This window comes from Chelonia mydas, chromosome 3, assembly GCF_015237465.2.
Source record: "Chelonia mydas isolate rCheMyd1 chromosome 3, rCheMyd1.pri.v2, whole genome shotgun sequence".
In the NCBI taxonomy this organism is placed as follows: Eukaryota; Metazoa; Chordata; order Testudines; family Cheloniidae; genus Chelonia; species Chelonia mydas.
This window is the reverse complement of record NC_057851.1, coordinates 145,302,770-145,328,530: the sequence shown is the minus strand read 5'-3', so window position 1 is coordinate 145,328,530 and position 25,761 is coordinate 145,302,770. Positions and strand designations below refer to the sequence as shown.

Sequence of the window (25,761 nt, the reverse complement as noted above, 5' to 3'; positions counted from 1 at the left end):
CCCAGAACACAGCCATTTCTTCTTCAAGCACCACTGAGAAAATCTGATTGAAATGTAAGTTTTGAAATAAGTAATTTTAACAAAACTTAGAATTTTTTTTTAATTATTACAAGTGGTGCTTTAAAAAAAAAAAAAAAAAAAAAAAAATCTACATTTCCTGTATTACTTGCACCCAAAAAGAATTGCTTGCAAGCTAGAGCTTCCCACATTGTGCAAGAACTTGAGAACTTTAAACTGGAATTGACTAGCTTATTTCTACTGTCAGACCTAGGAGAAATGCTAAAAGTAAGCAAAACATAAATAGTGACAAAAATGTGAAATTTAAAATACTGGCATTTTTGTGGGTAATTATGATTTTTTTCTTTAGAAAGTAACATTTTAACTCCTTCAGTAGAGTGAAAGACTACAACTGAATCACATAGACCCTGACCAGTGAACGGAAAGCAATTTCAAAAAGAGGCTTGGGGAAAATAAGAAAACTACAAACAATGCAAAACAAATTTGCTTTACTCAATTGGCTGTTATACTAAAGGAGAGACTGGTAACCCAAACAGCAAGTTCTCTTTGCATTTTTGTTGATAGCTTCTAAAACAACATTGCATATGACAAATATGCCAGAATAAAGGGACCAAAAATCTCTCTAGATTACTAGCATAGACTTGGAATAAGAAAGCTACTGGGAAAAACATCTTAATGTTTAATGGGACATTTCTCAACATGTCTAATAGTTCCATCTGCCTTAATCTAATCTAAGGAGATATTGCTTCTCCCATATGGCATGCCAAACTGTAATCTTGCCATTATGCTAATTATGATCACATTTTTAATATTCACATAGTGCTTTTCCACTATCATTTTCAAGACCATCTATCCAGAAAGTTATTTAACCACCCTTCAATCTAAATTTTAGTTAAATATTACAGCGGCTACCGTATGAAGGAAAACATATGCAGTTGAGCTTAGTTTGTGTAGAGACAGAGGCAAAGGGATAAAGAGGCAAACTTACTTTCTTGTTTAGAAGCATCTAAATGGGACAGAAACATCTTGATCTTTTATGACTGGAAGAGGGGGACGACGTAAGAAAAAAAGGCAACAGTATAAGTGTCCTGTTTTAGCTTTTGACAAACTGAGAAACGTTTCCTGCAAGAGTCACAGCAGAAGAAGAATGCCCTAATCCCTGAAAGAGAGGGAGTCCTTAACTATGCTCAGGAATAGCCCCCATTCAGCCATCAGTACTGTAATATTGGTGCTTACTCCTAAATATAGAGACAACGGCATGGAAGGGTTTGCAACAACTGATCTGAATCAGGTTTACCCCCCGTCTCAACTGATGCAAACATCAGTTCCTCCTTGTATGTACTGTGAGGTCAATTAGGAAGGGTGCAACCAACTCTGCTCTTTCAAAGTGGGACTGTCATAGGTTCCATCTAAATTCGATTAAAGCAACAGGATTACTTTTGTATTTTTCTATGGTTATGTCATGTTAATGATTTAGCTGTTACTCTCAACAGCAGGTCACCAAGGTTTATTTTCCACTGTTATTCTCCTGGTATACTTACTACACTCACTTGTAATTGTACAACTACATATTATGCAAAGCCGAATAGAAAGCAAAACTTACCAGAGTCACAGGATCTTTTGGTTGGTGTACCTAACGAGACATGAGGTGTACCTGTGCATGGCCCACCTGGAAAAGGAGAATAAAGTCAGTCCCAAAACACATTACTACTCAGCATTTGCCATCTTCTTACAGATAAACCAAATCAGAGTTATGTCTAGGGATGTACAGGTACTGAAACATACACATGTCCTGGGAATTTATGGGTATTGAGAGTCCAGTATTCATTGAGCTCTTTGTCCTCCACCCCTTCCTTCCCATTAATATCTGAATATGACTTACAATTAAATATTGGGATGACACTTTTTTTTATATGCTGTAAACATTTTGTAAGAAATGTCTTTAGAGAAATACACTGGCAAAGGTGATTCTACATTCCAACAGAGCTGGGATCTCCCATGGTTAATCCACAAAAAGACCTTGTGGTGAAATCCTGGCTCCCCTGAAGTCAGTCAGTAGGAGGTTTGCATTATATTTCTATAGCGCTTTACATCCCACAAGGGCTTTACAAGCAGGTTATGTAAATGGATGCAAGATCATAGACTTTAATGAGTTGAACCTACTTTCACCAGGCCTAGATTTTGTCCCATTTCTAAAAATCACTTCTCCCACCATGGGAACGTACTTTTCTTTGGGTGGAATGCAATACTATTGAACAGCATATAGCAAAACTACACAATAGTTTAGGATGGGAAGAGAGAACAGCATATCCAGCTGAAACTGCTGCAAGAAGTTATACAGACATAATATTGACGAAAATGGAAGAAGTGTCATGGGATCATTAATCACCACAAGTGGTCAAAAGTTTGGTTTTACGTATAATCTCAACACAAACATATACTACATTACCTTTGTGGACAAATTTTATTTTCAGGTTCTGGACTCTTGCCCACTCATCTGGTATTTGTTTGGTGGTAAATTGCTTTTAGGCTTCCTACCATATTTCAACACTCATCATCATGGAAGAGCTCTCCAGAGATCTTGTTAAACTAACAACCCAATTCAGTATATTTACTGTGTTGCCGTAAAGCACAAATAAAACCATATAGCTGAGTCAAGACAAATTGACAGAAAGCATAACTGACAGTAATAATACATTGTAGCTTGGATAATTGGATGATATTACATACCTAGAACCTGAAACTAAGTCTGGTCTAGTAGACTTTGGCGATGAAAATACCAACAATTCAGTTTAAAGCAAGGGGTTAGTATAAGTCTGACCCCAAGTATTGGGATGTGCTGTTAACTGGGCGTATGTCTATGCTGCCAGGCAGTTTGGACTACAGGGGTATGAACTGCCATGCACACCGAAGTCCTGCACTATAATGGCCCTGTGTGGACATGAAGTAAAAGGTTTAGTTCACATTTAATGTATTCATCTTCAAATAGCACTACGTTAATGCAAACTAAGAACCCTTTTGTTCGCGCCTGCAGCATCCACATGGGAGTTACAGTGCAGCACTTTGGTGTGCAATGCTATTCACATACTTGTAGTCCAAACTGCTCAGCAGAGTACAGAAGTCCTCAGTTGTTACTAGTCATCCAATATTTGTGTGTCCTGAAATCAGCACTGTTGCTAGAACAAATTGTAGTCTTCCCTTTTCAAACCATTTCAAATCTGGACTGGTAAAAGTGACCAACGATGGAAACTAATTGTACCTTTTTGCTTCTTTATGTTTTATAAAAAGGCAGCCTGAATTTTTCTCATGTTATAATTGCACCTGTTTTTACTACAGAAATGTCAGATTTTGCTTGCCAACTCTGTTTATATTGCAAAAACTCATGGGATTATAGCTTTATAAAAGGTGACAGAAACATGGCTAACTGAGAGGGGAAGGCATTTTTAGTCAGACCACCTACAATTCTGCTTGTTGTGTTTGAACATCTGTTTAACTCAAGCTTCTGAAAAAACACTGAGGATCAAAGCTCTCAAAAGATTTTGAGATTTCAGAACCCAGCCTCTCAAACGAGGGAAGAAGTAGATCCCACTTGAGTTCCCTGGCCCTTCAAGGCGTCCTCAAGCCGACCTGTGGAAAACTAGTTCAACAGCACAATTTTTATTCCCCCTTGACAGGTCACCTTTAAAGTGATTTCAAGGTAAATCAAAATGTAAATCTAACAAGACACTGTCAAGTTCAAATCATTTAAGAATTCAGCTTCTTTACTTGTGTTAGACTTTGTTAGGATATTAAAAATGAAAATGTTAAGAGGTCAGAGTAATTTACACTATTAATGCTATTGTCCAAGATGCCAAGTAATGCACTAGTGTTTTGGAAAAAGGGGATGAAAGAATCCCCAAACAGACCTGATAACCATTTGAAGAGCCTTTTACAAGCTGACTCAAGCACTAGTACAAAGTTGGAACATTTTGGATATTTATATTGCAAAGGAATTTTTAGAACAAATACCAAAAAAACTTGCTATTGGAAATATACAAAACCTTCAATTTTAGGTCTATTTGACTTGTCAGTGTCCATTTTAAAGAGCCGGTGCACATCCATTGTTTACATGTAAACAACAACATGGAACAGTGTGCAGTTCTAGTGATGTAATTCCATGCAAGTGTACTTTGGTTTCAAGTGAAATACCTTTTCCATTAAAAAATGTCATTTAGTTACATTCTTTCAATTTTCATAGAAAGAAAAATTGATTTTCTACAGTGATGGAGCCTATGAGATCAAGATTATTGTACAGTAAAATATTTACACTAGGTGGGGCTTTCAGCACCCAGGCAAATATAGGATTTTTTACTTGCCATTTTTAAAGCAGAATAAATTGCAACTATTTCTCATTCTTTTGCATTTGCTGGAGTGCAACAGGAGTTTGTTTATTGCCTCATTAGATATTATGTTCAGATGGGTCTGATTTTTTGTATTGCATAGTAGTGGGGCTTCAAAAACTAGTAACTTGGGATTTGCATGCAAATACACCAGAGTGCCTCATAACCGATGAAGTCTGCATGCCCTTTGCAGCACTTTCTTCTACAGCTGTTTTTTGTTCCACCATTAAAAGTAGTCATGCATAATTGTGTACGGTGGGCTCGAATCTGCAATTCTATGGGGAAACCATGATGTTGAATCCATTGTAATACTGACAACTAACTCAGAGATCTTTATACTATTTGAAACAGGCGGTGTATTTTTCACTTGGCTGAAATTAGTACAGTTTTGTGTAGGAAACTGAAGTTAAATCACTATCCTCACTTAACCACTACAACAAGTAGGTTTACGTTAACATGTCCCTCTAAGTATCAGAATCTTAGTACCTGGAATCAGTGCTTGGTGTGTTTAACTATGGGTCACAAAATGCTCATTCAGTAGATGCACTTTGCACATGAAACACTCTAGTTGTCCAATTCTTAGCATAATCCAAATGACTGGAAGCTGTTAATTGCTCCCCTTTAAATGAAGCAGGTCCAGGGCCCTATGCCAGACCAGGTGCTCTAGTTTGGCCAATTAAGAGGGCAAAGCAGTACCTGGGGCTAGAAAGGATCAGGGAGAATCAGAGAGGTGGGAAGTTCCTGAAGGAAGCTGTCAGAGGTTCCTGGGGCAAGGCTGAAAGCAGGAGAGGGGGTTTGCTGGCTGACCTCCTCAAGCCAGAGAGCTGAAGGCAGGACAGCAGCAGAGGGAACTGCCTGCTGACTTCCAAGCTGGATCCAGAGGCCTGAAGGAGGCTGAAGCCAGGAGATCTGCAGAGGGGTTTGCCAGTTGACCTCCCAAAGAGCAGCAGAAGAGTCTCCTTGCTGGTCTTTCTGAGAGAAGAGGTTAACAGAGCAAGGGGAGTGATGGATGCTGCCTGGTGAAGATCAGGGGGAGTAGGGGGGTTGCTTCTGGGAAGACCAAGGTTGCACTCCAACTGGAAGGACTGGGGTGGCTGAAGAGCCAAGCTATGATGGAAGACACCAGAGCATGGTATGTGCTACATCGGCAGACTAGATGTCATGGGATTTTAAGGATCACATTACTGGAAATAATAAAAGGACTTTGTTTGGGGACTTTTGTTATGCATTTTTGTCACTATATGTTTTTGTAATGAACTGGCCCCGAGGAGGAGTATTATGGAGGCAAGAAAATCTATTATGGAGCCATTAGGGGCCCAAGTTGGGAAGTAGCATGGTAATCCTAGTGTTAGGGCACCCAGCTGCAAGCGGGTACTTGGGGGCAAGGGGGAATCATTTATAAAAATCATGAGGCTAGCTGAGAAGTCATAAGATTTTAAAGAATTTGTGATCTTTTTATGTGCCTTCTAGGATTTTTTGTTTGTTTGTTTTTTAAACAAAAGCTGAGCTTCCCTTGTAATATGACTCCAGGAGCTGCGGCTTCAAATATTGCAAGACTCACTATGAAGACAAAAGAGTTGACAATGTCATTGGGTTTGCACAGTCCAGCACTCAAAATAAAGGGAGGGCAACTACAGAAGAGAAGCACTTTGTAACCTTGAAAACACTAAAGTACATACATATACACACATATACACACAAGGTCTTGTTAATACATTTGCAATGCCTGGCTATTGTTGGCTCCTGGTATCACTAGTCCACTGTGGCTAATGTTAACATAGTGCACTAAAGACATCAATTAGGAAAAATGGATTGTGAAGCAGTCAGTCAGCTAAAAATTGTCTGTAGGTCAATAATCAAACGTTTCTCTACCAGCTTCTGTTGTAACTCTATAAAATATTAATAAAAACATAAAAAATAAATAGTTAACTTACCTATTTCTTTTGCAGATTTATTACACCTTCAATATTCTCTCTTAATTAGCATGACATTTACATAACAATATAATTAATTTCTATCTACAGGCACAGTGGACTAATTAGAAATGCATAATCCCTTTTAAATACCTTGTCAATTTCACTCCATTTATTCTGGTGGCTGATTTACCTTTGCATAACTAAACATACTAGTATGTCAAAATACTACCCTCAGACAAACAATTTTACCTCAATATTAAAAATAAAGGTTAAAAAATTCACTAATGTAAAATATCTAGTGACTAAGGCACTTGCTAGAATGTTCTTTAAAGTGGATCTATCAGATACCAAAGTTTGTATTTTTCTTGTTTGTCAACATTAATTTATTTAATACTCTAATATTACAAGCACGTACAATAGCTTCCTCACCAGAATAATTTTATTTAAAATTAGAGATCCTGACAAATTTAAATATATCAAATTTAAATATATAAAACAAATTTAAATATATCAAAGGAGATTATTATGTGTTATTTGTTAAGTGATGACAATGTGCTATCTCAGGGGAAAGAGAGACTACTCTTGGTACCGTAATAACTGTAGTTAGAATAGATGGACAGCACAGATCCCCACTTTTGGGAGCATATACATTCTTGACACCTTAGTCAGAAGCCTCTGGAAAGTAGTTCTGTTGGGGCTACTACATACATGTTCCACTTTTCATATAGCTGAACAATAGCTCATTTTTATGAGGAGCAGAAGCCTTGACCCATACTAGGTCCTTTCCCCATTTATTCAGAACCCATTATATAGACTCCAAAGAAGTTTGTGGGGAGTGGGAAATCTGGCTAAGTAACCTCTCTTTCTGCCATTACAGGAGGCACAGTGTTTGAACCCAGAATACTTTTCAATCTGATGTGCTGACTCAGTCCCGGGGATTTCTCAGAATGGTTTTCCTGGTCTACCAACCAGCAGGGGAGATACGCAGTGGATTGAAACCAGCCTGACTACACAATGGCATAGAGCCTAATAATAAAGTAATACATTTTTAAAAAATTTAGGAACTATGAATAGACTCAAAGCATGCTAACTAAAATAGTGAACACACATGACCATGAAGTGAAAAGGATACAGGAGAACAAAGTTTCCATTTCCCCTGTTCACAGTGCTCTAAAAGGGCAGTGTACATCTGAACCTTGGTCTGACCTTTCACTGCTGGAAGGGAGCTAGCATCCCAGAAAGTTCCTACTTAGATGCTGAAAGCATGTGCACTCCCTGGAGGGGTATCTAGCAATCTAAGGAGTGCTGGATTTCTTGGGATATTCATATAGTAAAGAGGGATTTTGTGAAGCTGTAGGAAATATATTGAGGGTATTGCATTACTGGGAAGACCAGTGCTTTGGAAACTTGCCAAAACCACGAATCTAGTTGTGCATTTCCTTAATCAGTAGAGCCGTACCTAATTTATCTGTGTAATCAAGTTTGAAAAGAATCATCGATTAGTGGCACAAATACATAAAAAGATATAAACTAGAGGGAATCTAAATTTGGGCACGTTTAGCCTGCAGAGATAGCACTGTCTTTCTGCAGGAAAACATTCAGAGTTGTGAGAACTGTGTGCATGCTGCCGAATGAGTAAGCTGCACAGTAATTTGGGGTATGTCTACAATGCACCTAGGAGCGAGCGCCTCTCAGGCAGACAGACGTTGTGATCCAAGCTGCAGCTTGGGCTCTCAAGCCCACCCAAGTTGACCCCCTAGGATTAACAGCCTGAGTCACAACATCCATACAGCTATTTTTAGTGCAGTGCTCAAGCCCTCCTAGCACGAGTTTGTCTGCCCAGGCTGAGACACACGCTCCCATCTGCAGTGAAGACATATCTTTAGGTTACACCCCTATTAAGCATAGATAAAAGGGTTAGACATGAATATTTTAGCGGAGTCTAATGAGTTAGCCCTAATTCACCTTGGTGGATTTTTCTTTATATGAAAGTCTTCAAAGAGAAAGTCTTTGCTGCTGCTATCTGGTAGACCTATTTAGTGCTTATAGCAAGGTGTTCTGCAGGGCTGGCCTTAGGGAAAATGGCATCCTGGGCAAATTTGTATTTTGGTGCCCCTGGCCCGCATTGCCTACCCCTCGTGTCCACTTTCCTATGAAGAAGAAGTGGCGAACTAGGTAATGAACTTACACTGGCCAGGCTTCTGACCCGTGCAAGCTGGTACAGTTCTGGGGTGCAAGACTGGGGAGCTGAGGGAATTGGCTGGAGCCTTTCTACCGTTGGTTCATGAGCGGCTGGGAAACCATTCATGTAGCACAGTTGGGTATGTCCCTGCCTGTGGATGTCTGTGTAAGTGCAGTGCCTGTCAGAGGCTTGTAGCTTGACATCAGCATCACAGTTGATACCCCAGGTTAATGGTTTTTGAAGAGCTCAGCAGTCCCACAGTCCAGGGTGCACCCTGGGAACCCTGTCACAACTTCGCTACTTCAGAGGTCTAATGTAATGTTTGCAAGGTGCTTCTGAGAACTGCAATTTAAAAACTGCATTATTAAAAGCCATAGATTAGTATTAGATTTAGGTTGCTTTACTCACACTTTCATACAAATGTGTTTCAGTTTCAGCTTTCTTGGGCCCTTCAGTCTAATGAATGAGGATACAATGTACTGCCAAATCTGCACTGCAAAATTTGCGTAGATCGGAGGAAACAACACTCGTAGAATTTTGCTGGTTTTAATTAGGCTTAAAAATTAACATGTCACTGACATAAAAAGGAGTTAATTTCATAGTCCTATGTGTCATCTCCTCAGCCCATCTACATACTTAAGGCATAAAGCAACAGTCCATATGATATGTTAAGAAGACAGACCTACAAACTCTCTTTAAATGGAACTTGGATTCCAGGGATAAAAGTAGAACCCATGGAAGATCCTACTGCCATAATTTGCACAAGGCAGGTTTGGACTGCCCATAGACAGAGCAAAGGCAAGGCCTGATGTGTACATTACACTCACTTGCTTCTCATTTCTAGTTCTATTTGTTCTGCATTGAGTCCCAAAACCAGGAGCCTAACTCAACTCTCATTTTTCTAAAAAAGATTTTTTAACCTACTCTCCCATAATTCCATCAGTTTTCAATTTTGAGAGTATATGGGTTATACTCCAGGCAGATGCTATTTATTCTCAAATTAAGAGAGGAAAAACGGATTGTGCTAAAATTAGAAGAAAATTTGCTACCATCTAGAGGTGAAAGATTGAATGGTGTTTAACTTTTACATTTTACAGATGTGCTAGACACTGAGCATGTGTGCATTCATTTTAAAATGTACACTAAAGAATCATCCCCTAACTAAAACTGTTCCACCTCTCTCACAATCATCTAGTTCAGTCAAAAAGCCTGAGAACAGTTGGGGCTTACAATGTGCCAACAGACTACAGCACTGACAAACATTAACCAGAGAAGTATATTCTAGAGCAGAGGTGGGCAAACTACAGCCCGCGGGACCGTCCTGGCCAGGGAGGCTAGCCCCCAGCCCCTCCCCTGCTATTCCCCTGCAGCCACACGGGCAGCGCTCTGGGCAGCGCGCTCCTGCAGCGCAGAGCGTCAGCGTGTCTAGCTCTGGCCAGGCAGCGCGGCTGCCAGACATGCTGCTCTGAGCAGCATGGTAAGGGGGTGGGGGGTTGGGTAAGGGGCGGGGGTCAGTCAGTGGACAGGGAGCAGGGAGCGGTTGGATGAGGCAGAGGTTCTCGGGCGGGGCAGAGGAGGTTATATAGGGGGGGTTGGATTGGGGGGGCTTGAGGAGGGCAGGAAGTGGGAGGGGGCGGGGGCCAGGCTGTTTGGGGAGGCACAGCCTTCCCTACCCGGCCCTCCATACAGTTTCGCACCCTGATGTGGCCCTTGGGCCAAAAAGTTTGCCCACCCCTGTTTGAGAGTCAAGGGCTCTCTAATGAGAATGCCTTAGGCCAGGGATTCTCAAACTTCATCGCACTGCAACCCCCTTCTGACAACAAAAAATTACTACACAACCTTGGAGGGAGGACCAACGCCTGAGCCCTGCGACCCAGGATGGAGGGCCCAAGCCCCACTGCCCTGTGGGCGGGGGGGGAGGGGGAGGCGCAAAACTGAAGCCCAAGGGCTTCCACCCCAGGCAGGGGGCCTGTAACCTAAGCCCCACGGCTTTGGCCCCAGGTGGTGGGGCTTGGGCTTCAGCTTCGACCCTGGGCCTCAGCAAGTCTAAGCCAGCCCTGGTGACCCCATTAAAATGGGGTTGTGACCCACTTTGGAGTCCCGACCCACAGTTTGAGAACTGCTGCCTTAGGCCAATTCCCAGACGTGTAAACTTAGGTATCAGCATGTGGGCTGATCACAGTGGATCGTGTGTGTTCACAGGGAAAACTTCATATATTGTATCTTATGGCCACTGTTTTACTTGTATCGTTTGTCAATTATGAGTGGGGATGCAATTAATTACAGTATTAACCATCTTGTCATATGACAGGCCATTGTTGCAATCCAGCACAATTTTAATAGTTGCTGCATTCCTTGCAGAGAAAAGGCTAGAAATTTGCTTTGGGAGAAGTCAGATTTGTGGATTTGCAATTTTATACTACAAAGTAGGGTAAAATTCTTTCCCACAATCACCTTTCAGAAATCAATCCGTTCTTGATTGCTTGACTGAGAAGTAGTGCCGGGGGGGGGGGGGGGGGGATTTAAAGTCTATATTTGTTTACACAGTTGACACATTACAGAAGTATATACAAATTAACATATTTGTCTCTCTCTACTCTTCATATATTGCTCACAATATTTGACTGAAAATTCTTCAGGGCAAGGACCATAGACAAGATTTGCAATACTGACTGGTGTTTGTGTGTGCCCATTTGGAGACACTGTAAAGGCCTCCAATTTTAGGAAAGTGATGAGCACCTGCTCCCTCGAAATCCAGCCCCTTTCAAGTGTCTCGAATTGGACATCCAGAAATGCAAGCACCCAAAAATCTCTGGCCACTTTTGAAATTCATGGCTGATGTTTACATCTATGTGTACAGACCAAGTAGTACAACAGTGATATAAATAATTTTTAACAGTAAACGGTGGAAAGTTGTCATGTCTGACTCAGTTTAGCAATTTTGACTTACTCAAGCAAAAGGCAAAAACCTGAAGCAATTACAAATTATTCGGAACCTTGGTTTTGTCTGGTGCTATCAGAGAGAAGACGCTCAGAAAAGGATGTGTTTCAGAGCAGCAGTTGTGTTAGTCTGTATCCGCAAAAAGAACAGGAGTACTTTTGGCACCTTAGAGACTAACAAATTTATTTGAGCATAAGCTTTCATGAGCTTCAGCTCACTTCATCGGATGCATTCAGTGGAAAATACAGTGGGAGATTTATATACACAGAGAACATGAAACAATGGGTGTTACCATACATATTGTAAGGAGAGTGATCAGGTAAGGTGAGGTATTACCAGCGGGGGGGGGACACCATTTGTAGTGATAATCAAGGTGGGCCATTTCCAGCAGTTGACAAGAACGTGTGAGGAACAGCGGCGGGGAGGAGGAATAAACAAGGGGAAATAGTTTTACTTTGTGTAATGACCCATCCTCTCCCAGTCTTTATTCAAGCCTAAGTTAATTGTAGCCAGTTTGCAAATTAATTCCAATTCAGCAGTCTCTCGTTGGAGTCTGTTTTTGAAGATTTTTTGTTGAAGAATTGCCACTTTTAGGTCTGTAATCGAGTGACCAAAGAGATTGAAGTGTTCTCTGAATGGTTTCTGCATGTTATAATTCTTGATGTCTGTTTTGTGTCCATTTATTCTTTTACGTAGAGACTGTCCAGTTTGGCCAAGGTACATGGCAGAGGGGCATTGCTGGCACATGATGGCATATATCACATTGGTCGATGTGCAGGTGAACGAGCCTCTGATAGGGTGGCTGATGTGATTAGGCCCTGTGATGGTGTCCCCTGAATAGATATGTGGACACCGTTGGCAATGGGCTTTGTTGCAAGTGTAGGTTCCTGGGTTAGTGGTTCTGTTGTGTGGTGTGTGGTTGCCTGTGAGTATTTTCTTCAGGTTGGGGGGCTGTCTGTAAGCAAGGACTGGCCTGTCTCCCAAGATCTGTGAGAGTGATGAGTCGTCCTTCAGGATAAGTTGTAGATCCTTGATGATGCGTTGGAGAGGTTTTAGTTGGGGGCTGAAGGTGATGGACAGTGGCGTTCTGTTATTTTCTTTGTTCGGCCTGTCCTGTAGTAGGTAACTTCTGGGTACTCTTCTGGCTCTGTCAATCTGTTTCTTCACTTCAGCAGGTGGGTACTGTAGTTGTAAGAACGCTTGATAGAGATCTTGTAGGTGTTTGTCTCTGTCTGAGGGGTTGGAGCAAATGCAGTTGTATCGTAGAGCTTGGCTGTAGACAATGGATCGTGTGGTGTGGTCTGGGTGAAAGCTGGAGGCATGTAGGTAGGCATAGCGGTCAGTAGGTTTCTGGTATAAGGTGGTATTTATGTGACCATCGCTTATTAGCACCGTAGTGTCCAGGAAGTGGATCTCTTGTGTGGACTGGTCCAGGCTGAGGTTGATGGTGGGATGGAAATTGTTGAAATCATGGTGGAATTCCTCAAGGGCTTCTTTTCCATGGTTCCAGATGATGAAGATGTTAACAATGTAGCGCAAGTAGAGTAGGGGCATTAGGGGACGAGAGCTGAGGAAGCGTTGTTCTAAGTCAGCCATAAAAATGTTGGCATACTGTGGGGCCATGCGGGTACCCATAGCAGTGCCGCTGATTTGAAGGTATACATTGTCCCCAAATGTGAAATAGTTATGGGTGAGGACAAAGTCACAAAGTTCAGCCACCATGACATTATCGGGGATACTGTTCCTGACGACTTGTAGTCCATCTTTGTGTGGAATGTTGGTGTAGAGGGATTCTACATCCATAGTGGCTAGGACGGTGTTTTCAGGAAGATCACCGATGGATTATAGTTTCCTCAGGAAGTCAGTGGTATCTTGAAGATAGATGGGAGTGGTGGTAGCGTAGGGCCTGAGGAGGGAGTCTACATAGCCAGACAATCCTGCTGTCAGGGTGCCAATGCCTGAGATGATGGGGCGTCCAGGATTTCCAAGTTTATGGATCTTGGGTAGCAGATAGAATTTCCCTGCTCGGGGTTCCAGGGGTGTGTCTGTGCGGATTTGTTCTTGTGCTTTTTCAGGGAGTTCTTGAGCAAATGCTGTAGTTTCTTTTGGTAACCCTCAGTGGGATCAGAGGGTAATGGCTTGTAGAAAGTGGTGTTGGAGAGCTGCCTAGCAGCCTCTTGTTCATATTCCGACCTATTCATGACGACGAAAGCACCTCCTTTGTTAGCCTTTTTGATTATGATGTCAGAGTTGTTTCTGAGGCTGTGGATGGCATTGTATTCTGCACGGCTGAGGTTAGGGGGCAAGTGTGTCCACATATCTATTCAGGGGACACCATCATAGGGCCTAATCACATCAGCCACCCTATCAGAGGCTCGTTCACCTGCTCATTTACCAATGTAATATATGCCATCATGTGCCAGCAATGCCCCTCTGCCATATACATTGGCCAAACTGGACAGTCTCTACGTAAAAGAATAAATGGACACAAAACAGACGTCAAGAACTATGACATTCAAAAACCATCCGGAGAATACTTCTCTCTTTTTGGTCACTCTATTACAGACCTAAAAGTGGCAATTCTTCAAAAAAAAAAAAAAAACTTCAAAAACAGACTCCAACAAGAGACTGCTGAATTGGAATTAATTTGCAAACCGGCTACAATTAACTTAGGCTTGAATAAAGACTGGGAGAGGATGGGTCATTACACAAAGTAAAACTATTTCCCCTTGTTTATTCCTCCTCCCCGCTGCTGTTCCTCAGACGTTCCTGTCAACTGCTAGAAATGGCCCACCATGATTATCACTACAAATGGTTCCCCACCCCCACCCCCCCGCTCTCCTGCTGGTAATAGCTCACCTTACCTGATCACTTTCCTTACAGTGTGTATGGTAACACCCATTGTTTCATGTTCTCTGTGTATATAAATCTCCCCACTGTATTTTCCACTGAATGCATCCGATGAAGTGAGCTGTAGCTCATGAAAGCTTATGCTCAAATAAATTTGTTAGTCTCTAAGGTGCCACAAGTCCTCCTTTTCTTTTTGCACAGAAGGATGTGTGTATCTGTGTGCATTCTTCACACAGACATCCTGAAAGACCTGGAAAGACTGGGATGCAAGTCTCATTGGGAGCATGGAAATAAAGAAAATAGTCATTGTTTTTCAAGCACAATAGGCATGTATTGCATTTTATAAAACAGTGGTTAGGCAAGTCCCCACACGAAGAAGCTCAATCTAAACATCCAACTGTTGCATTGGGAGAACAGGCAAAAACAATACACCTCACCCTTCTGATAAAGCTCTCTGATAGAGAGCCTTGGCCTTCAGCTACAGTACATGAAACCCAAATATATTTAAATTCCCTGGAATATTTTCACACTTACAAAGGCTGCTTCACTACTTCTAGCACAGTCAAAAATGCTTAGTCTAAGAGTAACATCACTAGCATGAGTACTACACAGAAAACTTATTTTATGAGTCATGAAATCAAATACTCAAAAGTGGCCAGTGACTTTGGGCGTACAGCTTGACACAACTAGGGCCAGATTTTTGATGTGCTGAGGAACCACTAAGAACTACGAATGCTCAGCACCTCTGAAAATCGGACCAAGGCGTCTAAAGTTGGGCACATAAAAATTGAGGCACAGTCAGTGGCCACCACTGAAACTTCTGGCCTAAACCTTTAACAATTGTTCTGCATCTACACTTCCACATCAGAGGCATATGTATCTGGTAGAAAGTCTATTTGCATATCTTAATTAAAAAGCATCTTAAGCATTGGAATCTAATGCATTTAATTGTTCTAGAAACAAAAGCAATTCTCTCTTCCCTCTCTGATTACGGTATTTGCAAATTCAAGGCCAGGAAGAAGTTAAGCACATAATTAAAATAAAGCCACGTCATTTGAAACTAAGAACTACTGAAATATCAAACCTGATCCAGCTGCCAAAGTCAGTTTTTCACACTGACATTTTTCCTGTCTTATTACAAGTTAGAGATAGCTTTAAGCCTGCATAGTGTCAGCTTTAGCTCCACCTGTACAGAAAAAGGAAAACAATATGACAGCCCCAAAGGAGGAGATGAAGGGCTGAAATTAAGTGAAATTGTTCCATATCTAGTGTGACCTTTTCTTTACCAAAATACAGAGAACCATACCTGAAGAAGATTTTTAGATTGTGTTTAGGGGGAAAAAAGCCTCCTTCAGTGCTTCCCTCCCCCCGAGATTAACTTCAGATAGCCACCTGCTAAGAAGCCTAGCTAGTCATCTCCAGAGCGACAGACAAATCCTATGCTAGGGCTGGCCAAGTAATGTTAGGGCAGCCTAAACAAAGGGTGGAAAGGGGGATAAAACAGAAGTATCCAGATTTAGAAGAACTGATCTACATAGTTTTTATTGATTTAACTATATCTGTTTATAAACAGATATAGTTAAATCTATGCAACCCCTCATGCAGTCAAAGTTATGCTGCTATCAAAGTGCTTATATCTGTATGGCCTATTTCAGTAAATTGACTACGTTTCTAGATCAATATAGGTAAATCGATATAAAAACTGTGTTGACCAGCCTGAAGATGCCAGGGAGAAAAATGCAGTAACACCTGAAAAAGATCTTAAAACTGTTTTTTCCCCCGAAGTTGTAACTGCATCTCGTAAAGGAAACGTAGTGCTTCATGTACCCAAAATATAAGTGACTAAATTAGTCACAAAGCCTTTGCTCTGGGTGTACTACTGTATGTAGTCTGTAACCCTCAAAGAACTACCCTCATTCTGCAAGAGAATTATTAATCAGCAAACTGGTCGAACCTGAAACAATCAGCACCGCCTTCCAGTGGTCAGGTGACTGTTCTGACCTTGATGTGGCAGGAGATGGAAACCTGCAGTAATCTGGCTCTGTATAGAAGACACTAGAAATTAAATGTGGTTCTCACAGGAAAAGTAATCAGAGTTACCAAAAAACAAACAAACAAACAAACAAGCAAGAGATTGTATTTAAATATTGTCACAAACTGAACTCCTGCAAAATCTAACCCTAGGAACTTCCTTCCTAGACCATTCACTGAATATTTAGAGGACAAAAGACACCCTTAAAGACCAAAACAAAAAAAAAAAAACACCCAAAAACACCTTTCCCTTCACGTAAAATATGAATCTTATCACAGAAGATTTGTACGGTTCTCTTTACTTGTTATATAACATGATGAATAGAGTTTGTTAATTACCAAAATGACTTGCTGCAGTTTTGTTCAATCTGTTTATCTTGCAGACTCAACCACCATGGCAAATGCCTTGATGTGGGACTGATTTAGAAGACATGAAAAGGGAGGAGGGGGCAGAGACTGCAGCCTGAGCAGTTACTGTAAGAGAACACTTCTGAGCACTCCAATCTTTCCACACTTTGATAGGGATTAACTTAATGATCCCATACATTGATTCCTGGTGAATTACTGCAGTTCTATTCAGTACAGCATGCAGCTGTACATCATCATACTGTACTGCAAAATATCAATCTTCTAAGAACACTGCTGTAATGAGAGAGGTGTATGCTTTATAGAACTAGCTACAAAATAAATAAGTAATGCACAGAAAAAGCCACCTTTAAATTAAAATAAAAAAAGACATTTAAAGTTTGGGTATTCTTCATTATGGGAAAGAACCTTCCACTTTGAGACCATTATCCATCAGAAAAGCTCCATCTGTTGTATAATTATCTCTGATAAATGACACTAGTCTGAGCTTCATTAGGGAGGTGGGGGGAGGGGAAGAGAGAGCTAGCTGGAACTGTAAATAAATCTCACTGTTTTGCACTTAAACTAAAGCCATCCCAGCAGGAAGGTGTAAAAAAAAAATTTTTATAGGTAATATTTTCAAGTGCTCTCTACTGGCTGTACTGCCTAATATCATTCACCTTGGAGCATCCATTGATGACTGTGTAGCAATTAGGGATGGAAAACACTTTATTTCTTTAATTCCCCTTTCCCCACACCCACACACATTCCTTGTAATCCAACTCAAGTCTCAATGAAAACATTTTCACAAAACCTGGCCCAGCAGCATGGAAGAAGTGCCCAGTATCACCAAATGGTAGATCTTGGGTTATGAGTGAGCAGGGGATTGAAGGCCCCAGACCTGAGAAGGCCCAACGTGTTGTTGAATTCTCTAGGAAAGGTGTTGTAAGAACTGCTTTTACAGCACCCCACAGGGTTTTCCGTGGAGAAGCGCTGGACGGAGGGAAGTGATGGGATCGTGGCCGCCAGCAACTGTGTGTGTGAAGGAAAGACAACAATAGTCACATTGCAAATTAACTCTTATTACAGCAATGGATATCAGAGTGCCTTGGAGTTTAATTAATAGGAAGTGCCCATTTCTGCCTGCCATAGTACTGACAGGGTACCCAAATACTGTATTCGTAGCATAGTACAATCTAATTTTAATTTAAATTTATGTTACAGTTAGTACAAATAAACTGTCACAATCCCACACTTGTATGCAGTGTTGTTGTACCCGGGTTGGTCCCAGGATATGAGAGAGACAAGGTGAGCGAGGTAATATCGTTTACTGGACCAATCCATATGGATACATACGGCCTTGTTCAAATCACTCAAACTAACAAAACTGAAACCCAACAAAGGCAATGTATCAAAGCTCCTTCAGTCCTGGCACTTTGAGGCAACTACTATAAAGAAGAATTCCAAGTGTTTAAGAACGCTGGCATCTCCAGAATCTTCCCTACTGAAAAAAGTGGATAGAAATATGTTCTCCTTGAAATGTGCATGCGTATCTGCCATTCATTAGATACCAGGGTATTAAGAGCAAGAGCGATTCTTTCCACAGCCCACCTTTCAAAAAAGTAAGACTTCAGTCTGAAGAAAATGAAACTATGAATCACACATTATTTACGAGTGTAACGTATTGTAAAATTTGTAACTCAATATATTACACACAGCATTAACTTATATAGAAATTTAGAATAAATTTTCCTGAAAGAAGGCAGACATTAGCCCAGAGTTTTAGCATGCCACCTCTGCCTTTAGATAGGATTCCGGTCTGTAAGAGTTCTGTAGACAAACAGAGAACCGTGACCAGGGAGATAGGGTCAAAGATCATCCCACAGTCAGTTCTGTGAGAGATTCACCACTAGTGTAACAAACCCTACGTTACTGCACATAGCCATTTTAAAAAGGTTTTAAAATAACGATATATGGACCAAATTGTTAAGATTCTGGGTGCTATGCCACAGCATACAATAGTTTACTTGTAGTAATGTAGGGACAGAATTTCATAAAAATGGGTAAAACTGTCTTAGAGTCAATCAAGATCAGCAAGACTAAAGTTCAAATAGCTGTACATCCGTATAAAAAGAGTTTCTAAAATCATGGTGGCACCGTTTTTGTTTGTTCATTTTTGATTAAACCCAACAGTTTGAGTTTCACGATTATTTTCTAACTCCCTCCTCCCCAAAAGAGAGGTCATATCTTCCTAGTAAGAGGCAGTAACAAATGGCATTGCGATCAGAGCAGATGTTTAGGTTTCCTCTGTTTTCCCCTCCTCAAGGCTCACGCACTTACATTCCTCTTTACTCAGTGAAGTTACATTCAGTTCTGTCGAAAGTTGCTGGCTGGAGTGAACAGTCTGCGTAGTTAGAGAGGTATTGCTGTTGTCACTGTTTGTTTCTCCAGAGAACAAATCTGATTGGCTGTTGCTTGTGCTGGGAGTGGAGTCATCATCTGGCTGCTTCTTTTGGAAATCTATCAAAAACAAGGTTGAGAAAGTGGAATGAGGTATGAAGGCTACTCACTTCATTTTATGCTTGAAGCAGCAGAATTGAGAGGAAAAAATGAAAATAGTCCAAAATGCAATGAGTACACAGTCTGGGTTAACATCACTCCAACTGATTCCATGGATATCCTGTAGAATAAAATGCTGAAGTAGCCTTAAGGTTTTTGATTTATCCCAGATTTGAAACTTCAGTTTAGAATTTCCTTGTTATTAACAAGTACTGACAGAATGGTTAGCACTACACAAAGAAGAAGACAGTCCTTGTTCCAGGGATCTTGGTCTAACAGAGCATCCAAAGTTTACTTGTGTGTTTAACAGTCGAACACTTAACATACATGCTAAAAACTAAGTGAGGAGAGAGTATGCATCTGATGAGGTAAGAACTGGAAGAGATTCCCTGGGTTATCCAATCCAACTATAAGAATATTTACACAATGGTGTTGTGAAAAATGTTTCCCACTGAGACCAGTAAAGTTCCACTAGGGTAGCAATGATGGGAGTGCTAGAGTAGACAGGACTTCTGGTTGTCTGTGAGCACTGTAAGCACAGTATGGTCTAACCCTGTTCTGAGCAGACCTATATAAACATGAGTAAAATGCCTGCAATGGTTGTCTGGCACTTTGTCTATACCAGTGCTCCCCGCCCTTGTTCCCACTAATGGAGCTGAACTGGTAGCAAAAACTGTGGGAAATTTTAGACACGGTAAGCCAGAGTAAAGCCTACCTGACGGAAATAGGCGTTGCCTCTATATTACTTTCTCTGAACATTTTATCTAGCCTGCTATTTAAATCTCTCTCCTAAAGGTGTCTAGGGCTACATCTACATTGCGGACTACAGGCGCGTGACATGCAGACCACACCCAAGTGTTGTGCTTTAACGGCCCTGTATGGACACTGCTGGCAAGAATGAAAAGGTACCTAGTTTGTGTTAGCATAGTCCTATTTGAAAGATGACTATGTTAATGTGAACTAGGTACCCTTTAGCTTGTGTCAGCAGCATCCTCAGAGGTCAGTTAAAGAGCAACACTTTGGTGTGCTCTGCAGTTCACATCCCCATAGTCCTTAATGTGACATGGTGCAGACAAATCCTAAGCCATCTCTTTGGATGATCGCTCCAGGACCTAGACACCACTTAAGTGAGGGATTTAATACCTAACCCTACAATTTTCCTATCACACTGCTGCTGTTTCTAATATTCTCAAATGATGAGTAATCCTCCATCCTCTACACTACTACTTCTCAAACCGTGGCAGACAATCATCATAACCATCCCACTTTATTTGCTTTTTGCAAAGCTATACATAGTCAAATTCCCTTAAAACATGAGAAAGCTCCTTATACACTCCATTTATACTGGAGAAAACTCAAATATATAAAAGTAAAAATATAAATGTTTTCCCCCAACTTTTCTTTTGTCATATTTGCTAAATAGCAAAGATAAAATTGTGAGCATAGAAATGCCTCCCTCCCTCTCCACCCTCACCCTCTACCAGAGACTGCAGTGAAGTCATAGTTCTTCACATTTCAACTGTAGGAAAAGAATACATCATCCCAGGATCATGACTTCATTATGGGATCCAGCAGATGACCTCAGTGAACACAGAAGTGTCCTAAAAAACTGTGAAGAAAAGTTTAGAAAAGTACTGGCAATGCAAACTGTTTGCAGATAAACTTTCACTCTTCCCGCACCAAGTAAAAACCTCAGCTTAATTTTTTCCACAGACATATCTTTTATTTTTCCTCGCCTTTCCATGTCTTTTCTCTAACATACAATGCTTATGGTACCTAGATTGTAAGCAATTTAGGACAGGTATTACTTCTTTATACAAATATAAAGCACCTAGCATACTGCTGATGCTATACATGTAAATAAATATGGAAATATTAGCATTAACATTCAGATATACATGACAACCATCTTATTCCCTGGGCCTCTCAGTCCTTAACCTTTTCCTCCATGTCTCAGACTTGGCTCATTCGCCCCAGCTGTACTCCACCTGTAGATAAGAAGCAGTTGAACAGCCCATGGATTCCTGTGGAGACAGGGCTCTCATCTTTAAAACAGATGAGAACTGGGGAGACCACAGGTCCTTGCAAGCAGTGTTCCAGATCTAGCCAAGCAACTGGGCCACTCATATCAAGGCAAATCATTGCATGTTGAGACCTGTACCCTCCATGGGCTGCTGCATATCTATATGAAAGATGAGAGTTTGCAATCTCCTCCATTTCCTCATACTTTGCTAATACTTGAAACAAATTGCAAGGGACAATTCTCCAAATAAAATGGGGTCTGGGGTCTGCTGCCTGCTGCAAGGTTATGTTTGCATTTTGATTAATTTCATGTTGCTTCGCTTTTGGAAAGGTGTGAGGAAAAGGCAGAGAACAATAAATTAAAATGCATATAAAACCCTCCAACTCTCCCCAGATGGTTCTGCTTATCTGAAAAGTCGCAGCAGTTCTCAAACTGTGGGCTGGGACCCCAAAATGGATCACGACCCCATTTTAATGGCGTCACCTGGGCTGGAGTTAGACTTGCTGGGGCCCCGGGCTGAAGCCAAAGCCCCATCGCCCAGGGCTGAATTCCGAGTGCTTCAGCCCTGGATGACGGGGCTCAGGTTACAGGCCCCCTGCCCAAGGCTGAAGCCCTTGGGCTTTGGGCCCCCCACCTGCGGTAGCGGGGCTTGGGCAGGCTTAGCTCTGCCGCCCCCCCCCCCTCCCCCCAAGGCTCGTGTCATAATTTTTGTTGTCAGAAGGGGTCATGGAGCAATGAAGTTTGAGAACTGCTGTGTTAAAGAGTTGCTTCTCACAGCTCCTGCTATTTTCCCTATGCTTATGGCCTTCCACCCACCCATACCATATACCTCCTGCCCTTTTGTGCCCAGGGATTCTCCTAGGACCCCCACCTATGCAGGTTCCTATCCTGATAGCAGCTCAGCTGTCCACAACAGAGGTGGAGCTGCTGAGGGAGAGAAAAGACAAGACTTGACTAGGTTGGGGAAATGACAGGTGTTTTTAAAAAAGTGTTAGCCAATACACGTCAACATATTGTGACAGACCCAGACCAGTGGGATACAGGAGTCTGGTAGAAGGCAAATATATTGGCCACTGGATGAACAGTTTTCTGTTCCCTGAGTGACCAGAGCAGGGGCTGCCCTAGAGCAATCAGGAACCTGCCAGAACCAATTAAGACAGGAAAGCTAATCAGGACACCTGGAGCCAATTAAGAACTTTCTAGATTCAAATATGGCAGGCCTGGTTTAAAAAGGACCTCCCATCAGTTAGGAGGGGGGGCGCCAGGAGCAGAGAGTGAGAAGGCGTGCTGCTGGAGGAGTGAAGAGTTCAAGGGTGATCAGGCTTCAGGAGGAAGATCCTGCAGTGAGGATAAAGAAGGTGTGGGGGGGGAGGCAATGGGAAGTAGCTCAGGGAGTTGTAGCTGTCACGCAGCTGATACAGGGAACATTGTGGACAGCCGCTATCCACAGGGTCCTGGGCTGGAACCCGCTGTAGAGGGTGGGCCCGGGTTCCCCCCCGCATCCGCCCAACTCCTGATCGGACACAGGAGGAGTTGACCTGGTCTGTGAGAAACACCAGAAGGGAAGGTCTAAATTGGAAAGGGATCTGCCCTCTCCCCGGCCCACTAGGTGAGACGCAGAGACTGAGGGGATTGTTCTCCGTTTCCCCTTGCTGGCCAGTGATGAGGTTAGCTGAGTGGACGGCAGGTTTGAGCCACTAGCAAGAGTGGCCAAACTGAGGGCTGCCGTGAATCTTTGAGGCAAGCAAATCCGCCAATAAGCGCAGGACCCACTGAGGCAGAGGAGGAACTTTGTCACAATATTTTTAACCACCACTTAGCACCTAGTGCAGACACAGGGCTTACCTGGACTAAGAAAACAGGTAGTGTTTAAAAACATGTTACTTAACACTTTTAATGCCTTTCAAACACTAACTTAAACACAGCTGAACTTTTCTAAAAATTATTAGCTAGTTGAGATCACTCCTTAGGCTCCCAGTTAGCCTATCCCTATATATATAGTATCTCCAGCCAGCTAATATATTTTTAAAGGAGTTACCTGTGTCTAGAGTAGCTGCAAAATCATGTTTAAAATCATGCTAGCTAACATTTTCAAACAATCTATATTCCTAATCTAGACAGGGCCCAAGAGTGAGCTGCCAGGGGCATGAAGCTGGATCTTCTGCCGCTGAGCTAGAGAGGAATCAGCCAGGGACTGAGGGGGCTCCTGCCTAGCAAGAAGCAGCTCAGAGAAAAAATTTCACCTGTTGCAACAGCACAGTCTTGAGACATTGGCAGGGATAGCAGTTGTCACAGATGGGTTTTGAAACCCTGGGAATGTCTTGGTCAAATGAGAACTGTTGGCAGCTATGTTTGATTCACTTTGAGCACGGCCCTTGAGCTCCTGGCTGAGTACCAATCTGACGCTTTGCTAGGGAAAGTTGGGCACTCATGGTGTACATCCTGCCTGCGCTAAATGCTCTCTACCTGCAAATGGAAGGACAGAGTAGAGATTAGATAAAAAATGTTTTAGGACGGATTTATATGCAAAGCACTGCACAACAATTAAGCTGTATTGTACACATCTCGGAAATGGAAGTACCTACAACCCTTGAGCAATGGAACAAAATATATAATGGTTACACTCCATATTCTACACCAGTGATCTGCAAAACCCATTTAAAAAGTCAATTTGAAGTTATAATAGAAATTAAGAAAAATATTAACATCCTACAAGTCAAAAATTCTCAGCTGATTTATTCTCCCCCTGCAAAACAGGTACAAATATTTTGCTTTTGGGCTGTGCTGCCTACTAAGTTTCATCCACAAAAAGTATTTACAGGTGAATTTTAAAACTTTAAAAATTAATCCATATAATGCAAGTCCTGATAGGCCCCTTATGACAATATAACTAACAGTGGCCGTACACTACATCTCCCAAAGCTATTTATTTGTTCAGCATGCACACTGAGCAAGGTTGGGGGGTTTTCTGAAAGGCTATTCATTTTTACACCCCACTGATAAACTTTCCTGTTTGAAATTGGGCACAAAAGGTTGACAAAAAATTCATCATTCAGCAATGTCATTCCCCAGAAGCTTAATATTGAAACAGCTGGCAGATTTGAGCAGCCAGACTGCAGCAGAGCCTACTTAACAATTGTACACTTTTAGCCATTGTGGCCCTACGATGTCCTACATTCAGAACTGTATTCCTTATTCATTAGGATCTGCTAGCAGATTTGGCAAACCAATTAGCTCACAAAGAACTCACACTTGCTCCATTTTGTGTGGTAACTGAACATGTCTATTTTTTTGTAATGGTTTCTTCAAAGCACACAAAAGGAGGCAGGAAAAATGTGGGAACTGCTGCTCCGAAGCAGTTGAAAGAGATTTTAGTTCTTCTAAACCACACTGCTTTTGGAATACAAATTCAACTGAAAAATTGCCAGCAGAAGGTTTTATATAGGTCCTATTGATGACAGACTGGTGCCATCAAAAACCATCACCAAAATGCACAGAATTAAAAATATGCAGGTGGTCTAAAATAGAAACTGGGATTTCCACATGTTAAGTAGTTTGGTGCATGCAATCTTTGCTGTTGGTCCATCTGAATCAAGCAGACTTTGCAGTTAGCTTTTTTTGCAGTGTTTGGTCGATCAAAGAGACAGAGGCTCCATATGGAGCTTTTAAATGTATTACACAAGCTTTTGGTCAAATGATCTTCTATAGTAAGACAATAATTTCTGAGTTCTGCTAGAATGTGAACAGGCTGCAACACCACTTCATTGTGTATCTTCCCTAGACCCCACAGCATTTAAATGAGTTTTCTTACCTTAAAAAAAGTTATAAGTAAATATCTAACAGCAGAACTCCCTAATGTAATCTACATTTCTGATTTTGGTAATAATAGTAGTGTGGTGAAAGCATGGTCTGGAAGACTGAACATTGGACTGAAAACCAGCTATTCATTCCACTCACTCATTATGTTACCATATCCAAGTTGCAATCTTTGATGGCCTGCATCTGTAAAATGGTAATAGAGAAGGAGCCCTTAAATTCCACCATTTTCAAAGATTCTGCTGCTTACTAGAAAGACAGAGGACAGCATTGAAAAAGATCTCTGAAAATTTCCTACTTTTTGAAAGTGTGTCCACTGTATTCATATGCCTCACAAAAAAGTGTCTTAGTGCTCTGAAAATGTCAAATGGTAAACATTAGTTTACTATTTTAGAATCAGTCTTTCAAATGTAAAAGAGCCCTCCCAGACCAGACCATTGTTGATATTAAGATCCCACAGCATCAGAATAGAGTTTGTATATTAGAAAACAAAATACATTAGTAGAGATCCAGCAGCACAAGGGCATTAAATTACTTAACATAGTTGAACAACTGTAGTTTGGACAGAAATCAACAGATACAACTAACAAATAATGAATAACAGAACACAGCTTCAGTACATGTAACTACAGCTAATTACTGAAAATTGTACTGGTAATAAAGATAGTTTAAGTTACAATGCAAGATCCATTTTTTCATAC

At 41.5% G+C, this 25,761-nt stretch overlaps 1 protein-coding gene across 2 annotated transcripts in view; it reads right to left on the bottom strand.

Moving 5' to 3' along the window:
• Window positions 1-25,761, bottom strand: part of ZFAND3 (zinc finger AN1-type containing 3) — a 240,902-nt gene that overhangs the window by 55,177 nt on the left and 159,964 nt on the right. For both annotated transcript variants that reach the window (XM_037895532.2, XM_037895531.2), the window contains exons 4-5: window positions 19,003-19,182; window positions 1,622-1,687 (exon numbers count right to left, since the gene is read on the bottom strand). In XM_037895532.2, coding sequence (XP_037751460.1) covers window positions 1,622-1,687; window positions 19,003-19,182 — 246 coding nt within the window. The remainder of the gene's footprint in view (window positions 1-1,621; window positions 1,688-19,002; window positions 19,183-25,761) is intronic.